A 14,631-nucleotide genomic window follows, 5' to 3' on the forward strand; every position below is an offset into this window, starting at 1 on the left:
AGATCAATTATGCGTGCCCTTAAGGTGTTCATGCATGATTCCTTGAATTTCTGTGGTATCTGTTGTGATATCTTCTCTTTCATTTAAAATCATATATATTTGCATTATCTCCCCTTTTTTGTTTTGTGAGTCTGGCTAAGGGTTTGTCAATTTTGTTTACTCTTTCAAGAACTAGCATTTAGCTTCATTGATCTTTTGTACGGTTCTCTTACTTTTTTTATTTTTGTCCTAATTTTAGTTATTTCAGTCCTTCTGGTTGCTTTGGGTTTCCTTTGTTCCTCTTTTTCTAAGTCTCTGAGATGTGCAGTCAGGTTGTAGACTTGAGCTTTTTCTTGTTTCCTAATGTGTACTTGTCTGGCTATGAATTTAGTACTGCTTTAGCTATGTCCCAAATATTTTGATAGCTTGTGTCTTCATTTTCATTGGATTCTAAGAACATTTTAATTTCTTCCTTGAGCTCCTCTTTGACGCAGTAGTTGTTAAGAAGTGTGCTGTTGGATGTGAGGGCGATGTGGCTGCTGACATCTGCCACCCCATTGATCGCCAGAGATGATTTGGCTGATCTGGCTGGCTAGGCAGGCGGGTGTCCGCTTCCTTCCTCACCGGTCCATGTATGTCCCTCTGGAAGCTGCCTTCCCCCAGTAGAGATAGACCGATCTTCCTTCGGTCAAGGATATAGAAGTAGCTGCACTCCCCTGCTAGAACCTCCAAACAAGCTCTCAAGAAGTGTGCTGTTGAGTTTCCATATTTTGGGACTTTTACTAACTCCCTGTTGCTGATAAGTGTTAGTTTAATTCTTCTGTGGGATGATTTCAATGCTCTTGAATTTGTTGACACTGTCTTTGTGGCCTAACATATGTTCTCTTTGAAAATGTCCCATGAAGACTGGAAAATAACACACATTCCAGTTTACTGGGGTAAAGGATTCTGAAAATGTCTAGATCTAGTCTATCTCTTCATTTAATTCTCGTTTCTTTTTTTTTTCCTTCAGGGTTATCACTGGGGCTCCATGTCTGCACTATGAATCCACTGCTCCTGGAGGCTAATTTTTTTCCCTTTTGTTGCCTTTGTGGCTTATTATTGCTGTTGTTATTATTGTTATTGCTGTCATTGTTGTTGGATAGAACAGAGAAATCGAGAGAGGAGGGGAAGACAGAGAGGACGTAAAGATAGACACCTGCAGATTTACTTCACCGCTTGTGAAACGACCCCCCTGCAAGTGGGGAGCTGGGGGCTCAGAACCAGGATCCTTATGCCAGTCCATGCTCTTTGCTGCACTACTGCCCAACCCTATTCTCTTGTTTCTTTATTGACTCTCTGTCTAGACATTAACCTGAAGAAAGTATGTTAAGCCAGAAAGAGAAAGATGAGTACGGGATGATCCCACTCATAAACAGAAGTTAAAAAGAAAAACAAAGGGGGCTGGGGCAGTAGCGTAGCGGATTAAATGCACATGGCACAAAGCCCAAGGACCAGTGTAAGGATCCTGTTAGAGCCCCCAGATCCCCACCTGCAGATCAACAAAAGGGGAAAAATAGCCTCCAAGTGCAGTGGATTCTTGCCGCAAGCACTGAGTCCCAGCAATAACCCTGGAGGTAAAATAAAATAACAAAAAGGGAAAAAGTAGAACGTGTACTGGATTTGGAGTAGTGCACCAAAATAAAAAACTCTGGGGGGGGGGGAGAAGGATAGATTTTAAGCTCCTTTGTAGGGGTTGAGGAAAGTAACACAGATCTATAGTGGTGGGAACAGTGTTAATCTATAGAATGTCTGCCAAACTGGTAGCCTGGAATAAGGCAAAGATTCTCTCTTTTTTTCCCTCCCCATGGGGAGATTTTTTGTTACATGTGTGATTTTTTTTTTTTTTTTTTTGCCACCAGGATTATCAGTGTGGCTTGGGGCCTACACTATGAATCCACCACTTCCAGAGGCCATTTTTTCTTTCTATTTTTATTTGACAGGACAGAGAGAAATTGAGAGGAGAAGGGAGATAGAGAAGGGGAGAAGATAGATACCTGCAGACCTGCTTCATGCTTGTGAAGCAGACCCCCAGCAGGTGGGGGTAGGGCCTCAAAATGGCGTCCTTGTGCATGATATGTGCACTTACCCAGGTGTGCCACCACCGGCCCCTGATTCTTTTTTTTTTTTTTTTTTTAACCAGGGCACTGCTCAACTCTGGCTCATGATGGTACAGAGGATTGAACCTGGGACTTTGGAGCCTTGGACATGACAGTTTCTTTGCATAACCACTATACTATCTACCCCCACAATTCTACCATTTTTGGCAGATTTTTTTTCCCTTTTCCATCAGATGGAGATAAAGAGGGTGGGAGACAGATTGGGGAGAAACAGAAAGAGAGAGGTCACCGCATCCTTCCACTATTGATGAAGCTTCCTCTGCCTACCTTGTCATTTTTGCTGGGCTGGCTTTGCGGGCGGGAGACAGAGACGACCAGAGACTCATGGCTGAGCTGAGGACACAGTTCAATCTTTATTCACCAGCCGGGATGTGATTCAACAATCTAATCTAATCTAATCTAATCTAATCACAACCCAATTCTGTCCTGCATCTCTCTCCTCCTGCGGAAGAGTCAGGAACCAAGGAAATAGGTATGATAGGGGGCGGGGAGAAGGAAGAAGCTGGAACCAGCTATGACTAAACCAAATGTCCCAGAGGCAGTGGGGGGGACCAAATCAATATCCCGGAGGCAGGGGGGTGCCCAGCCAACAGTGGACGTGCAAACAGAACACATAGCAAGCAACACAAGTGAACCCAATGTGATGATAAAAGCAGAAGACTTCACAAGCAGAATCCAGAAGCATACCAACAAAACCTGGGTCCTTGCACATGGAAAACGGCTCTACCAAGTGAGCCATTGTCTAGAGCCCAAAGGAAAACTCTAGATTGAGTACATTGGTGGTCTGGAAAAGCAAGAGGCAGGGGCTGGGTTCCAGAAACACTTAGGAGGCAGGAGAAAGCAGACCTGCTGATTCATGACTGTGGGGATGGAGGGGGGAAGGGGAGGCCCCAGTTCTCTCCAGGATGTGGGTCAGGACTAGGAGTGACAGTCATTTACCAACACTGGACACACCAGCAGAGGGGCTGGCTTGTAGGCAGCAGGAAGCAAATAAGTTGTGAACTTAGATTTAGAACTAGGGTGCTGATATGCATCTGGTTCAGTGTACATTTTATTTTTTATTCTTTTTAATTTTAAAAATTTTAATTTTTTTATATTTGTTTATTTTCCCTTTTGTTGCCCTTGTTTTTCATTGTTGTTGTAGTTATTGTTGTTATTGATGTCATTGTTGTTGGATAGGACAGAGAGAAATGGAGAGAGGAGGGGAGACAGAGAGGAGGAAAGACACCTGCAGACCTGCTTCACCGCCCGTGAAGCGACTCCCCTGCAGGTGGGGAGCTGGGGGCTCGAACCCAGGTCTTTAGGCTGGTCCTTGCTCTTCGCGCCACATGCACTTAACCCGCTGGGCTACCGCCCGACTCCCTCAGTGTACATTTTAAAATGCACAAAAACTCAGGCTCAACAACCCTGTCCCCAAATGCAGAGGGAAGCTTCACAAGCAGTAAAAGAGTGCTGCAGATCTTGATCTCTCTCGCTCCCCTTCCCACCTCGATTTCCTGTCTCTATCCAAAATATAAATAAATAAATATATTTTTAAAAAGATTCATAAACTACATCTAACATCTAACTTTGCCAATTCCAAGGAATTATGATTCCGAGTTTAGGCTAGCTCTGATATCAATGCTTTAAGACACAGCATACCTTGAGTCTTTCAAAACATTGCCTTATTTAACTCTACTATCTGACTTCATTCTGCAGTAAGTTAATAATGATGTGTAGAATTAACAGGGTGTTCCTGCTAAGCTTTGTCATATGGGCTTTAAAAATTAGACAAACAATGCAAGGACCAGCTCAAGGATCCCAGTTCGAGCCCCGGCTCCCCACCTACAGGGGAGTCGCTTCACAAGCAGTGAAGCAGGTCTACAGGTGTCTTTCTTTTTTTTTTTTTTTTTTGGTCTTCAGAAGTTTTTATTTTATTTTATTTTTATTTTTTTCTTATTTTATTTTATTTATTCCCTTTTGTTGCCCTTGTTTTATTGTTGTAGTTATTATTGTTATTGTCGTTGTTGGATAGGACAGAGAAAAATGGAGAGAGGAGGGGAAGACAGAGAGGAGGAGAGAAAGACAGACACAAGTCGAACCTGAAATGGAATTGGAGTATTACACCAAAGTAAAAGACTCTGGGGTGGGTGGGTGGGTGGGGAGAATACAGGTCCATGAAAAATGATGAATGAAATAGTGGGGGTTGTATTGTTAAATGGGAATCTGGGGAATGTTATGCATGTAAAAAAAAAAAGAAGTAGAAACGCAAAGCAGAAATTAACTGAGTTTGGAGTATGGCACCAAAGTAAGAAAGCAGAAGTACACTAGAGTTTGCAGTGAGTACCTCCCTAATACTTCCTCTCCACTTTTCCAAGCATTGGGTCCATGATTGCTCAACAATTTGTTTGGCTTTGTATGTTAACTCTCTTTTCAGTCACCAGGTTCCAGGTGTCATCAGGATGCTGGCCAGACTTCCCTGGATTGAAGACCCCACCAATGTGTCCTGGAGCTCAGCTTCCCCAGAGACCCACCCTACTAGGGAAAGAGAGAGGCAGACACATTGTTTTTAATCTTCGGCCTGAGAGTTTTTCTAATCTTGTTTTTCATCTTTGGCCTGAGAGTGAGATCATCCCGTATTCATCCTTCTGTTTCTGACTTATTTCACTCAACATGATTTTTTCAAGGTCCATCCAAGATCGGCTGAAAACGGTGAAGTCACCATTTTTTACAGCTGAGTAGTATTCCATTGTGTTTATATACCACAACTTGTTCAGTCACTCATCTGTTGTTGGAAACCTGGGTTGCTTCCAGGTTTTGGCTATTATAAATTGTGCTGCCAAGAACACATGTGTACACAGATCTTTTTGGATGGATGTGTTGGGTTCCTTAGGATATATCCCCAGGAGGGGAATTGCAGGGTCATAGGGTAGGTCCATTTCTAGCCTTCTGAGAGTTCTCCAGACTGTACAGGTGTCTTTCTTTCCCCCTCTCTGTCCTCCTCTCCTCTATTTCTCTCTGTCCTAGCCAACAACAATAATAACTACAACAAAAAAATTAGACAAACATTCATGGCAATGCTGAGTGAAAAATATAAACAATATATGTCTTTTGTTTGTATGACCGTCTTTTCCAAGGGAGACAGAGACAAAAGACAGAGAGACAGAGAGGGGAAGAAATCACACACCCATGGTTCTTCCCATTGATGGGGGACCACCATAACAAATCAGCACACTATCCCAAGTGAGCTACTTTGCCAGCCCTCATTTTTTTGGTTTTTAAAAATATAAAGGCTCAAGGAGGCAGATGCTAGCATACCCAGTTGAGCACACAATATAATTTGCAAGGCTCCAATCCTCAGTGCATATCTGCAGGGAGGAAGCCTCACCAGTGGTGAAGCAGTATTCTGGGTGTCTCTTACTCTTTTTAAAGTTACAGCAACCTTTCTTAAAATTTGTAATTAGTTATTAGATAGAGACAGAAAGAAATTGAGAGGAGGGAGTGGGGGAACAGAGAAGATAAGAGACAGAGACACCACTCAGAAAGCCTTCCTCCCTGCAGGTAGGGACCTGGGGCTTGAAGCAGGTGAATGACCACTTGGCCCCCTGTGTCTCTACTTTCTCTCCCCCTATCTTCCCCCTCCCTCTTGATTTATATCTTCATCTAATAAATAAATAAAATTATACACAAATGCTCAGAAAATTGACTAAAAAGTTACATATGAAAAATGATTATACTGGGATACAAATATAGTAAACATACATTTATTAAGGTTAAAGATCAGTTACAGGAGGGGGAGGGGAAGGTGACATGGTTTTACATAATCATTGCTGGGCTGTCAAGGGAATAGGCAAATCCCACTACCATTATTATAAAATAGTATAATTCGTTATTCCTCAGGAGTTAACCTAGAATAGGCCGTGGAACTTAGGAGTCATCACTCTTCAGGTCTCGGGAAGCAAAACATAACCACAGATTTATAAATCTTATGTCATAAATATAAAATTTGAACCTTTAAGTTTAGGGCTCTGTAATTTGCATTGTCTTTAATTCTAAGTCTACATAAAGCTTAGTAGTATCAGTAGCTTATTTTTATTATTTACAAAAGTTCCACCCACTAATCACTGCATTAGGACGCTCTTGCAAAGTAGGTCAAAATACTCCTTGATACATTTGTGGTATCCAATGCTTATTAATATTACCCTCCTCGCCCTTATTCTTTACGAAAGTCTGCCCTTCGTCCGCTTAAAACACTTTAGTACATGCTAATTATCGTTTAAGGACAGAATACTGAGGTTCCTTAGAGCAAAAATGCAATTTAAAAACTCCAAGGCGGTTCCCAAACATTTTTGTATTTAAACTCTAACAAAGACAATGCATTTCCTTCTAACTCTACCATCCAAAGGTCAACGCAGTACATAAAAATAGAATTCTGAGACTCCCTTGTGCTCCCGCTTATTGTTTTCTACGGCTGCGGTGCGGCGGCGCGAACCCTGGGCCCCACACGGGAAGTGTGCGCCGCCCAGCCACAGCCCTGGACCTGGGATTCCTTCTGTCGTGTTGTAGAAAAGCTTTAAATAAACTCGGAGAGGAAGCCGCCTCTAGACGTAAACACAATCCCGTGCGTTTCTCTTATTATTTCTTATTAAGGATTCAAATTCGTACGAAAACAGCGTCGCCTACGTTTTTTTTTTTTTTTTTTTTTTATTCCCGACATCTGAATTTCCGGGGCAGAACGACACAGCGAGAGCCAGAGCGAATGAATGAAACCACATTAAGGCTGGAGAATGGGACGCATGCAAAAGCCATCAGCCGGCCCGAAGGGAAACGCCCGAACTGTGAACGAAGACTCGACTTGGCAAGAAGCGGGGTTCGGCTTCAGGCTCAGGGGCGCCGACTCTGGAAGCTGCCAGGCAGGGGGAAAAAGCCGATTCCACGTCAGCTAACAGTCCCAGGAGAAAAAGCAGAAAAAGTCGAAAACCTAAGCCCACTCGAGCGACTTTGACCTAGACCAGCCCTCCCAGGCATCCTCGGGAGCACCTCCCCGAGATTCATTCAAACCGCCAAGCCTACAGGCTCCCCGCCACCTCCACATGCTCCCAGCCACCGCCGGACACCTCCTCCTCCTCCTCCTCCTCCTAGCTCCTCCCAGCTTCCAGATCCCTGTTGCTCAGCGGGCTCCGCGCCTCCATCCTGCCCACACCTTCCCCGGGTCACCGCCAGCCGCCGCCGCCCCGCCCACGTGATCATCACGCCCCGCCCACCCGCGCCCCACGTGACCGGCGACTCTTCCTCCCCGCCAGCCCCCGCGCGCAGCGTGGACCGCGGCCGGAGCCGCCATTGTTCCGCCGGGGGAGGCCAGCCGGGCCTGGCACTGGCGCCCAGACGCCGCTTAGCGGCCGCCGCTGGAGACACTCTCTCCCCTCCCCGCCTTCCTCCCGTTGGCGGCCGAGGGTGGCGAGGGGGCACAGGGAGGCCCTTGTCCTTCCAGCGGCGGCGGTAGAGGCCGCTGCCCGGCTCCCACGCGAGGGGCGGCCGCGATGCACTGGGCCTGAGGCGGTCCGGCCCGGCCTTTCGTCGCCCTCGACTCTCTCGGGGCGTCGGTGCGCCCCCGCGTCATCCCGCGAGTCCCGGTGACGGGAGGGAAGATGGCTGCGCCGAGCTGGCAGGACAGGCTGGCCCAGCAGGCCGAGGAGGGCTCGGCGCGGCTGCGGGAAATGCTGTCGGGCTGCCTGGGCTTTCTGCGCACCGAGCTGGGCCTCGACCTGGGCCTCGAGCCCAAGCGGTACCCGGGCTGGGTGATCCTGGTGGGCACGGGCGCGCTCGGGCTGCTGCTGCTCGTCCTGCTGGGCTACGGCTGGGCCGCGGCTTGCGCCGGCGCCCGCAAGAAGCGGAGGAGCCCGCCCCGTAAGCGGGAGGAAGCGGCCGCCGGGCCGGCCCCGGCCCCGGCCCCGGAAGACCCGACCCTGCAGAAGAACCTGCGGGGTGACGAGCAGAAGAAGAAGAGCAGGAAGAAAGTAGCCGCCGAGAAGCCCAAAGTGAGTCCGGGGAGAGCGGCGGTGGCCGTGGGCAGCCGGGGGGGGGGGGTGAAATGGGGAAGCCGGCGAGTTTGGGGGGCGCAGATCCCCCTCCCGCCCCCAAACCCCCATGCGGAGGAGGCGGCGGACCGCCGGACACCTCGCTCGGGGCGGGGCGGGGGTGGGGGACGACGGCAACTCGGGAAGCGTGAGCAGCGCGGGGAAGGCCGGTGTCCAGGAAGTGGAGGCGGGCAGGGGCTGTAGGTTTCAATGTAAACGCCAAGAGGTCGAGCCGTGTTGGCAGCCCTGACCGCCGGGGTTACGCGCCGGCTTTCCTTGAGGTCCGTCAGCAGGCTGCTGTCTGTCCGTCCGTCCGTCCGTCCGTCCGTCTGCCTGCGGTGTGATGGGACCCGCAGGCGCCGTGTCGGGAAGTTCTGTGCAAAGAGCGCGCGGCGCCGGGAGGACTTGAGTCCAAGTCACGTCGCGACAGCAGCAGAAACCCTGAAGGTTTGCAGAGGAAGAAAACAAAAGAGGGTGGCATTTAAAAAAAGAAGAAGAAGAAGAAGAAGTCCGGGGGGTTCTGCAGAGGGAAAACGGTTCCTCCAAGGCCAGGCGCACTTCCATTTTGGTTGGGACGGTTCAAGGGAAATGGTGGCCCCACTTTGGGGGGAGGCGGGGGAGGATGTGGCCAGTTTGGAGACCCAGACAGGAGCATGGCAAAGGGGGGGGGGGTCTCGTCTGCCGAGGGGTGCAGGGCGCCAAGAGCGGGAGCGGAGGCGAGTTACCGAGCGTGGTGGGTGGGAGGCTGGAAGCCGAGAGATGACGGGGCAGAATGGGGCAGGCCGCGCGCAGGCTGGGGACGCGGGCTGGCGGGACCACGTGTTGAGAGGGCAGCGCCTCGGCTCTCTCCGGCCGGCCTGTTTTATTTCAGCGGTTCTGTCTCTTCGCTCGATTTCCAGCGCTCCCGTTATATGCCTCCTAGTTTTACTTCTTGTTTTCTTTTTCTTTTTTTCTTTTTTTTAAAGATTTTATTTGATTGTGAGAAGGATAGGAGGAGAGAGAAAGAACCAGACATCACTCTGGCACATGTGCTGCCGGGGATCGAACTCAGGACCTCATGCTTGAGAGTCCAAAGCTTTATCACTGTGCCACCTCCGGACCACTTCTTGTTTTCTTTTAATGCAGTTGAGAGAACACTATGGAGGGTGCCATCTCGACTGACTTAAGCCCCTCGGCTTTTCCGGATAATACACACTGTGGAAGGTAGATAGCATGATGGTTATGCAAAAAGACTCCTGCCTGAGGCTCTGAAGTCCCAGCTTCAGTCCCCCACACCACCATAAACCACAGCTAACCAGTGCTCCGCTAAAATAAATAAGTAAATAAATAAGATAAACATAACGAAAGCCCTTCTATCTGAAGTGCGTTCTGGTGTTTAATAAGCAGTAAAGGTATGCACGTAGGAGTTGGAGTTAGTTATGAAAACAAGTACAAGAGACAGCTCCACACACAGTTCTGATACTGCAGACTGACCGAAAGTATCAATGATTTTTGGAGAAGAGACTGGTTTCATTGGGGGATATATAGGAAAGTAGTTAGAGGAGGTGGAGTTTGAATTTAAACTAAAATAGTAATAGTATTGCTGGCAACCATACAAAAGAAGGCTACATCCGAAATATGACAAGTCACAGGCCTACATAGGTGCATGCATCTGCCTGATGGCTAAGAGGTACAGCATTGTCGTCAGAATACTGCCTTAAGGGAGGAAATGGTTTCGGGTGTATTTAATGAGGTAGAGAGCATCAGAAATTACCTGAAAGTCATGTCCTGGAGATGTCCTTATCTCAGGCTCTGAGATAAGGTGATCCGGAAGGGGGTAGGGGGAGAGATGCATCAATGAACTCTAGCCCTGCGTGGGTGAAGCAGGTGGTGAAAATTTCAGAGCCTTATCTGGGACTTCTAGAATTTCAGATTGACTTGAGTCTAGAGACAGGTGTTCCAAGAGCTCATTCGAAAGACATCATAACACTTTGATGACTCATCTGAAAAAGGACACAGAGTCCTTTGAAACTTGTACTGTGAAAAATGCTTGTCAGACTTGGAATTTATCTCTCCTCATCCTTTTCATTTTCACTAAGGAAGGGAAAAATAAATACATTTAATTAGTACTAGCTTTGGGAGTAGTGATTGGAAGACTGTGACTAAGAGAGGTTGCCTAGCAGATAAAACACAGGTTTTGCAAACCCTAGGAGGTGCTGGGTTTGATCTCTGGCAGTGCATAGGCCAAAGCAGAGTTTTTGGTGTGCGTGTGGGTGTTAGTAAAGAAATATTTTAAAAGAGAGAGTGAAAACGCTTAGTGGCTAACTGCTACTTGATTAAAGTGTCTTTCTGTGATGAAGATGGAAAAGTTGATCAACGTTTGCACGTTTGTGGCTTTCAGACTCGGGCTATAGCCCACAGAATATAAAAACATTCTACATTACAACACTTGCACAAACGTACATCAAACTATCCCCTCCCCCCAAAAAAAGATGCTTTTCATTGTGATATTTGTGACCCTCTAAATTGGCCTTCCATTTGATTGTTGAGTAGAGACAACTCAGCTTTAGAGGGCTAAGAAGTATAAGCTGTCATTATTTACTGCTTCTCTCTTCCACTGCTAAGTACCTGCTTGGTGAAAAGCAGAATATGGCTACGAATTGAAGAAACTATAAAGGAACACTACATCTCACTATGAAGGAGAAGATAGTAAAATGTAAGCTCAGTGTCACCCCAGGGAACTTTGTATTCCAGTTATATAAAAAGATGGATTCAGAAAGATGAACATACAATAATGTATGGATTCAAAATGGCCATAAAAGACCTTATCAGCTAATTTGGCATTGAAAGTGGTGAAGGCAGGATAGTGGGAGCATTTGAAGAAACAGAAAAGGCCCAAAGGAAGAAGACTTAGCTTGTCAGAAATGGGGAACTCTAAACTTAGGTAAGCATTTGACCTTGCTCTGTTAGTTTGTCTTGTTTATTAATTGGAGATCTTAGTTGAGTTAAAAACATTGCAGGATTCCTTACCCCCCCTATGGGTTTTATAAATTTAAACTGTCTCAGGAACTGGATCCTGGGACTCTGCATTTTTTAATAACCCCCTTGTAAGTACTTGCTTATTAATTTGGAAATCATTGATAGGAAAGATCCATAGTACAAGAGATTTCTTTTTTTTTTTAAATATTTTATTTTATTTATTTATTCCCTTTTGTTGCCCTTGTTGTTTTATTGTTGTAGTTATTATTGTTGTTGTCGTTGTTGGATAGGACAGAGAGAAATGGAGAGAGGAGGGGAAGACAGAGGGGGAGAGAAAGAAAGACACCTGCAGACCAGCTTCACTGCCTGTGAAGCGACTCCCCTGCAGGTGGGGAGCTGGGGTTCGAACCGGTATCCTTATGCCGGTCCTTGTGCTTTTCCACCACCTGCGCTTAACCCGCTGCGCTACAGCCTGACTCCCAGTACAAGAGATTTCTAAGTGTAAATCATATTAAAATGTCTGCGTTACAGTCCCATTCTCATAAATGATAAAAACCAGAAATGTTTTAAATGGATTGCGTTTTCTTTGAAAGAGCATGTCCTATTTCTTAAAATACAATTTCCATCCTTTTATTCCTTTACTTGTAGCTAAGTCATTCTGAACTTCACAATTTGGATTTTCTTTTTCCTTTTTTTTTTTATTTCCACCAGGGCTTTGTGCCTGTACTTAATTCCATTTCTCCCAGAGGACTTCTTTTCTCTCCAGAGTGAGAGAGATACCTTCCCCTTTTCCTGGTGCTTTCAGATGTGGTCAGGGCCTCAAACTTGAGTCCTTGTAAAGTGTACAATCTACTGGAAGTGTTATTCCTGGCCCTTCACAATTTTGATTCTCAAATTTTCATTTTTTTTTCCAGAACACTGCTCAGCTCTGGCTTAAGGTGTTGCTGAGGATTGAACCTGGGACTTTGGAGCCTCAGGCATGAGAGTCTCTTTTGCATAAACATCATGCTATCTACCCCTGCCCTAGTTAATTTTAATTAGAGAAAGAAATCCACCAACCAGAGCACTGCTTAGCTCTGGGTTTTGGTGAGGATAGGATCTGGGACCTAAGAGCCTCAGGCATGAAAGTCTTGCATAACCATGATGCTGTCTCCCCAACTCTCAAAATTTACTTCTAATAGCTTATTTTTATTTCTAAAATAGCTGTTAAGTTGATTTACATCATCTCAGCTTTTTTTTTTTTTTTTTTTTTTTTTTTTTTTTTTTTAGTGTTCATATCAGTTTAGTAATACCTTGCCACAGATCTTTTAGGGCATGTATTACAGTTTATCCCTCTATTAAAATGGAAGAAAGGACACTTTTCACTGGGATCAGTTTTTGACACTTGAAAAAGTTATTGCATGTATTTTCCGTGAATACCAAATAGACTCAGTATGTTTCAGTTAATTTAATTTGAGCAGTGATTTTAGATGGTGTGAGACCTCAGACTTTAACTGTTTTTTGAATTTCAACTGGAAGAAAATTCAGTAAGTTATGTGTATATTAGTACAGGAGTTTTCATCAAGGCTTACCATAATGCAGTTGTAGTGCCTATAACCTGAGTTTTGTCTTGTTTTCTACCCTGTAACCTAGCACAGTTCTTTTAATAAAGTATTCAATAAATAATTGATTATGGATGCATAATGTAATAAGATGTTCCATCAGGTTTATACAATTTGTTTCTGTTTTTCATGCCTTGCATATAAACTGCCTTTTAAGTTTTTAGAATGGAAAATAGCTATATTTTAAATGTTAATTCCCTTTTGTTGCCCTGTTGTTTTATTGTTGTAGTTATTACTACTGTTGTTATTGATGTCATTGTTGGATAGGACAGAAAGAAATGGAGAGAGGAGGGGAAGACAGAGGGGGAGAGAAAGACAGACACCTGCAGACCTGCTTCACTGCCTGTGAAGCGACTCCCCTGCAGGTGGGGAGCCGGGGGCTCAAACCGGGATCCTCAGGCCGCTTCGCACCAGGTGCACTTAACCCGCTGCACTGCCGCCCGACTCCCTAAAAAATTATTTTTTTTTAAAAATTATTTCCAGTGCTCTGGAAAGGGAGGGAAAGAAACCAAAAGTAGATCATGTCCATAAATGAAATAATGCACATAAAGTATAATTAAAGCCTCCATAACATCGTGTGTGTGTGTGTGTGTGATGGAGTGTGTATGTACACTTATTCCTCCTGTGTGCTCAGTATAATTTTCACCTATGAAAATGGCACTCCAGTAAAATAGAAAGATTTGGGATTTCAACTGTGGTTTCAACTCGCTGTCAGAATCTATACTCTCCCTTTGTGGCATGTATTCATGAGAATGAGAGGTAGGCATGCCTTTTGTTTTTTAAAATATATTTTATTTACTTATTGCATAGAGAGATATCTAATAGGGAACCAGGAGGTAAGGAGACATGGGGCAACATTGCTTCACCACTCTTGAAGCCCCCCACACACACACACAGGTGGGGACTAGAGATTGAACCTGCGTCCTTAAGTGTTGTAACATGTGCACTCAACTAGGGGGGTCACCCCCTATCTTCTAGTACGTGCTGTGTACCTGTAGTCTTCCTTTACTAGGTTGTAGGTTTTATTAAAGAAGTATTTTTTATATATATTTTGTTTATTACATAAGAAAGAGGGAAACCAGAACTTCATTTTGGTACATGGGGGTTGAACCAAAAACACCAGACATGTAAGTCCAATGCTCTACCAGTTAAACCATCTTGGTCTCAATTCCAAGCTGCTTCAGGAGCAGAGTTAAGCCTATTTTATTTCAGAATCTTAAAGGTTATACATATTACCATATAGCGGTCACTAATTGTGTATAGAGTGAATGAATGAGCAAAGCTGAATAGTATAATTTTCATAGGAAGTAGAGAAATTATAAAGTTTTCAAAAGATTGAATGTTAGAGGGCCAGGGGGTGGTGCATCTGGTTGAGCACACATGTTACGATGCACAAGGACCCAGGTTTGAGTCCCCCATCCCCACCTGCAGGGGAGAAACTTCATGAGTGGTGAAGCAGGGCTGAAGGTGTCTCTCTTCCTCTCTATCCCCCTGGGTTCCCTCTCAATTTCTAGCTGTCTGTATCCAATAAATAAAGATAATTAAAAAAAAGAAGAAGAATGAAAGGGGCCAGGTGGTGACACACTTGGTTAAGTGCATGCATTACCATGCACAAGGACCAGGGTTCAAGCCCCCTATCCCCACAGGAGGAAAGAAAGCTTCGTGAGTGGTGAAGCAATGCTGTAGGTGTCTCTCTGTCTCCCTATCTCAGTTTCATATATATATATATATATATATATATAATTTTAGATAGAAAGTATTTATTTTCCCTTTTGTTGTCCTTTTTTAAAATTTCTTTATTGGGGAATTAATGTTTTACATTCAACAGTAAATAATAGTTTGTACATGCATAACATTCCCCAGTTTCCTATATAACAG

The 14,631-nt window shown here is 45.2% G+C and overlaps 1 protein-coding gene and 1 long non-coding RNA gene across 8 annotated transcripts in view; one reads left to right on the top strand and one right to left on the bottom strand.

The window, feature by feature from the left end:
- Window positions 1-5,865: 5,865 nt before the first annotated feature.
- Window positions 5,866-7,328, bottom strand: LOC132539875 (uncharacterized). The gene is made up of 2 exons (XR_009551147.1): window positions 7,235-7,328; window positions 5,866-7,059 (listed from the first exon to the last, which is right to left on the bottom strand). It is a non-coding gene; the product is annotated as an uncharacterized LOC132539875 (long non-coding RNA).
- A 120-nt stretch (window positions 7,329-7,448) lies between these two features.
- Window positions 7,449-14,631, top strand: part of MTDH (metadherin) — a 51,877-nt gene continuing 44,694 nt past the window's right edge. For 2 of the 7 annotated variants that reach the window (XM_060195999.1, XM_060196001.1), the window contains exon 1: window positions 7,456-8,155. In XM_060195999.1, the coding sequence (XP_060051982.1) occupies window positions 7,766-8,155 (390 nt within the window). In that variant the 5' untranslated portion in view covers window positions 7,456-7,765. Of the gene's footprint in view, window positions 8,156-14,631 lie in introns of all 7 variants that reach the window. The other 5 variants (XM_060195997.1, XM_060195998.1, XM_007532263.3 and 2 more) reach the window with 4 other exon arrangements.

The sequence above is a fragment of the Erinaceus europaeus genome, chromosome 8 (genome assembly GCF_950295315.1).
Source record: "Erinaceus europaeus chromosome 8, mEriEur2.1, whole genome shotgun sequence".
Lineage (NCBI taxonomy): Eukaryota > Metazoa > Chordata > Mammalia > Eulipotyphla > Erinaceidae > Erinaceus > Erinaceus europaeus.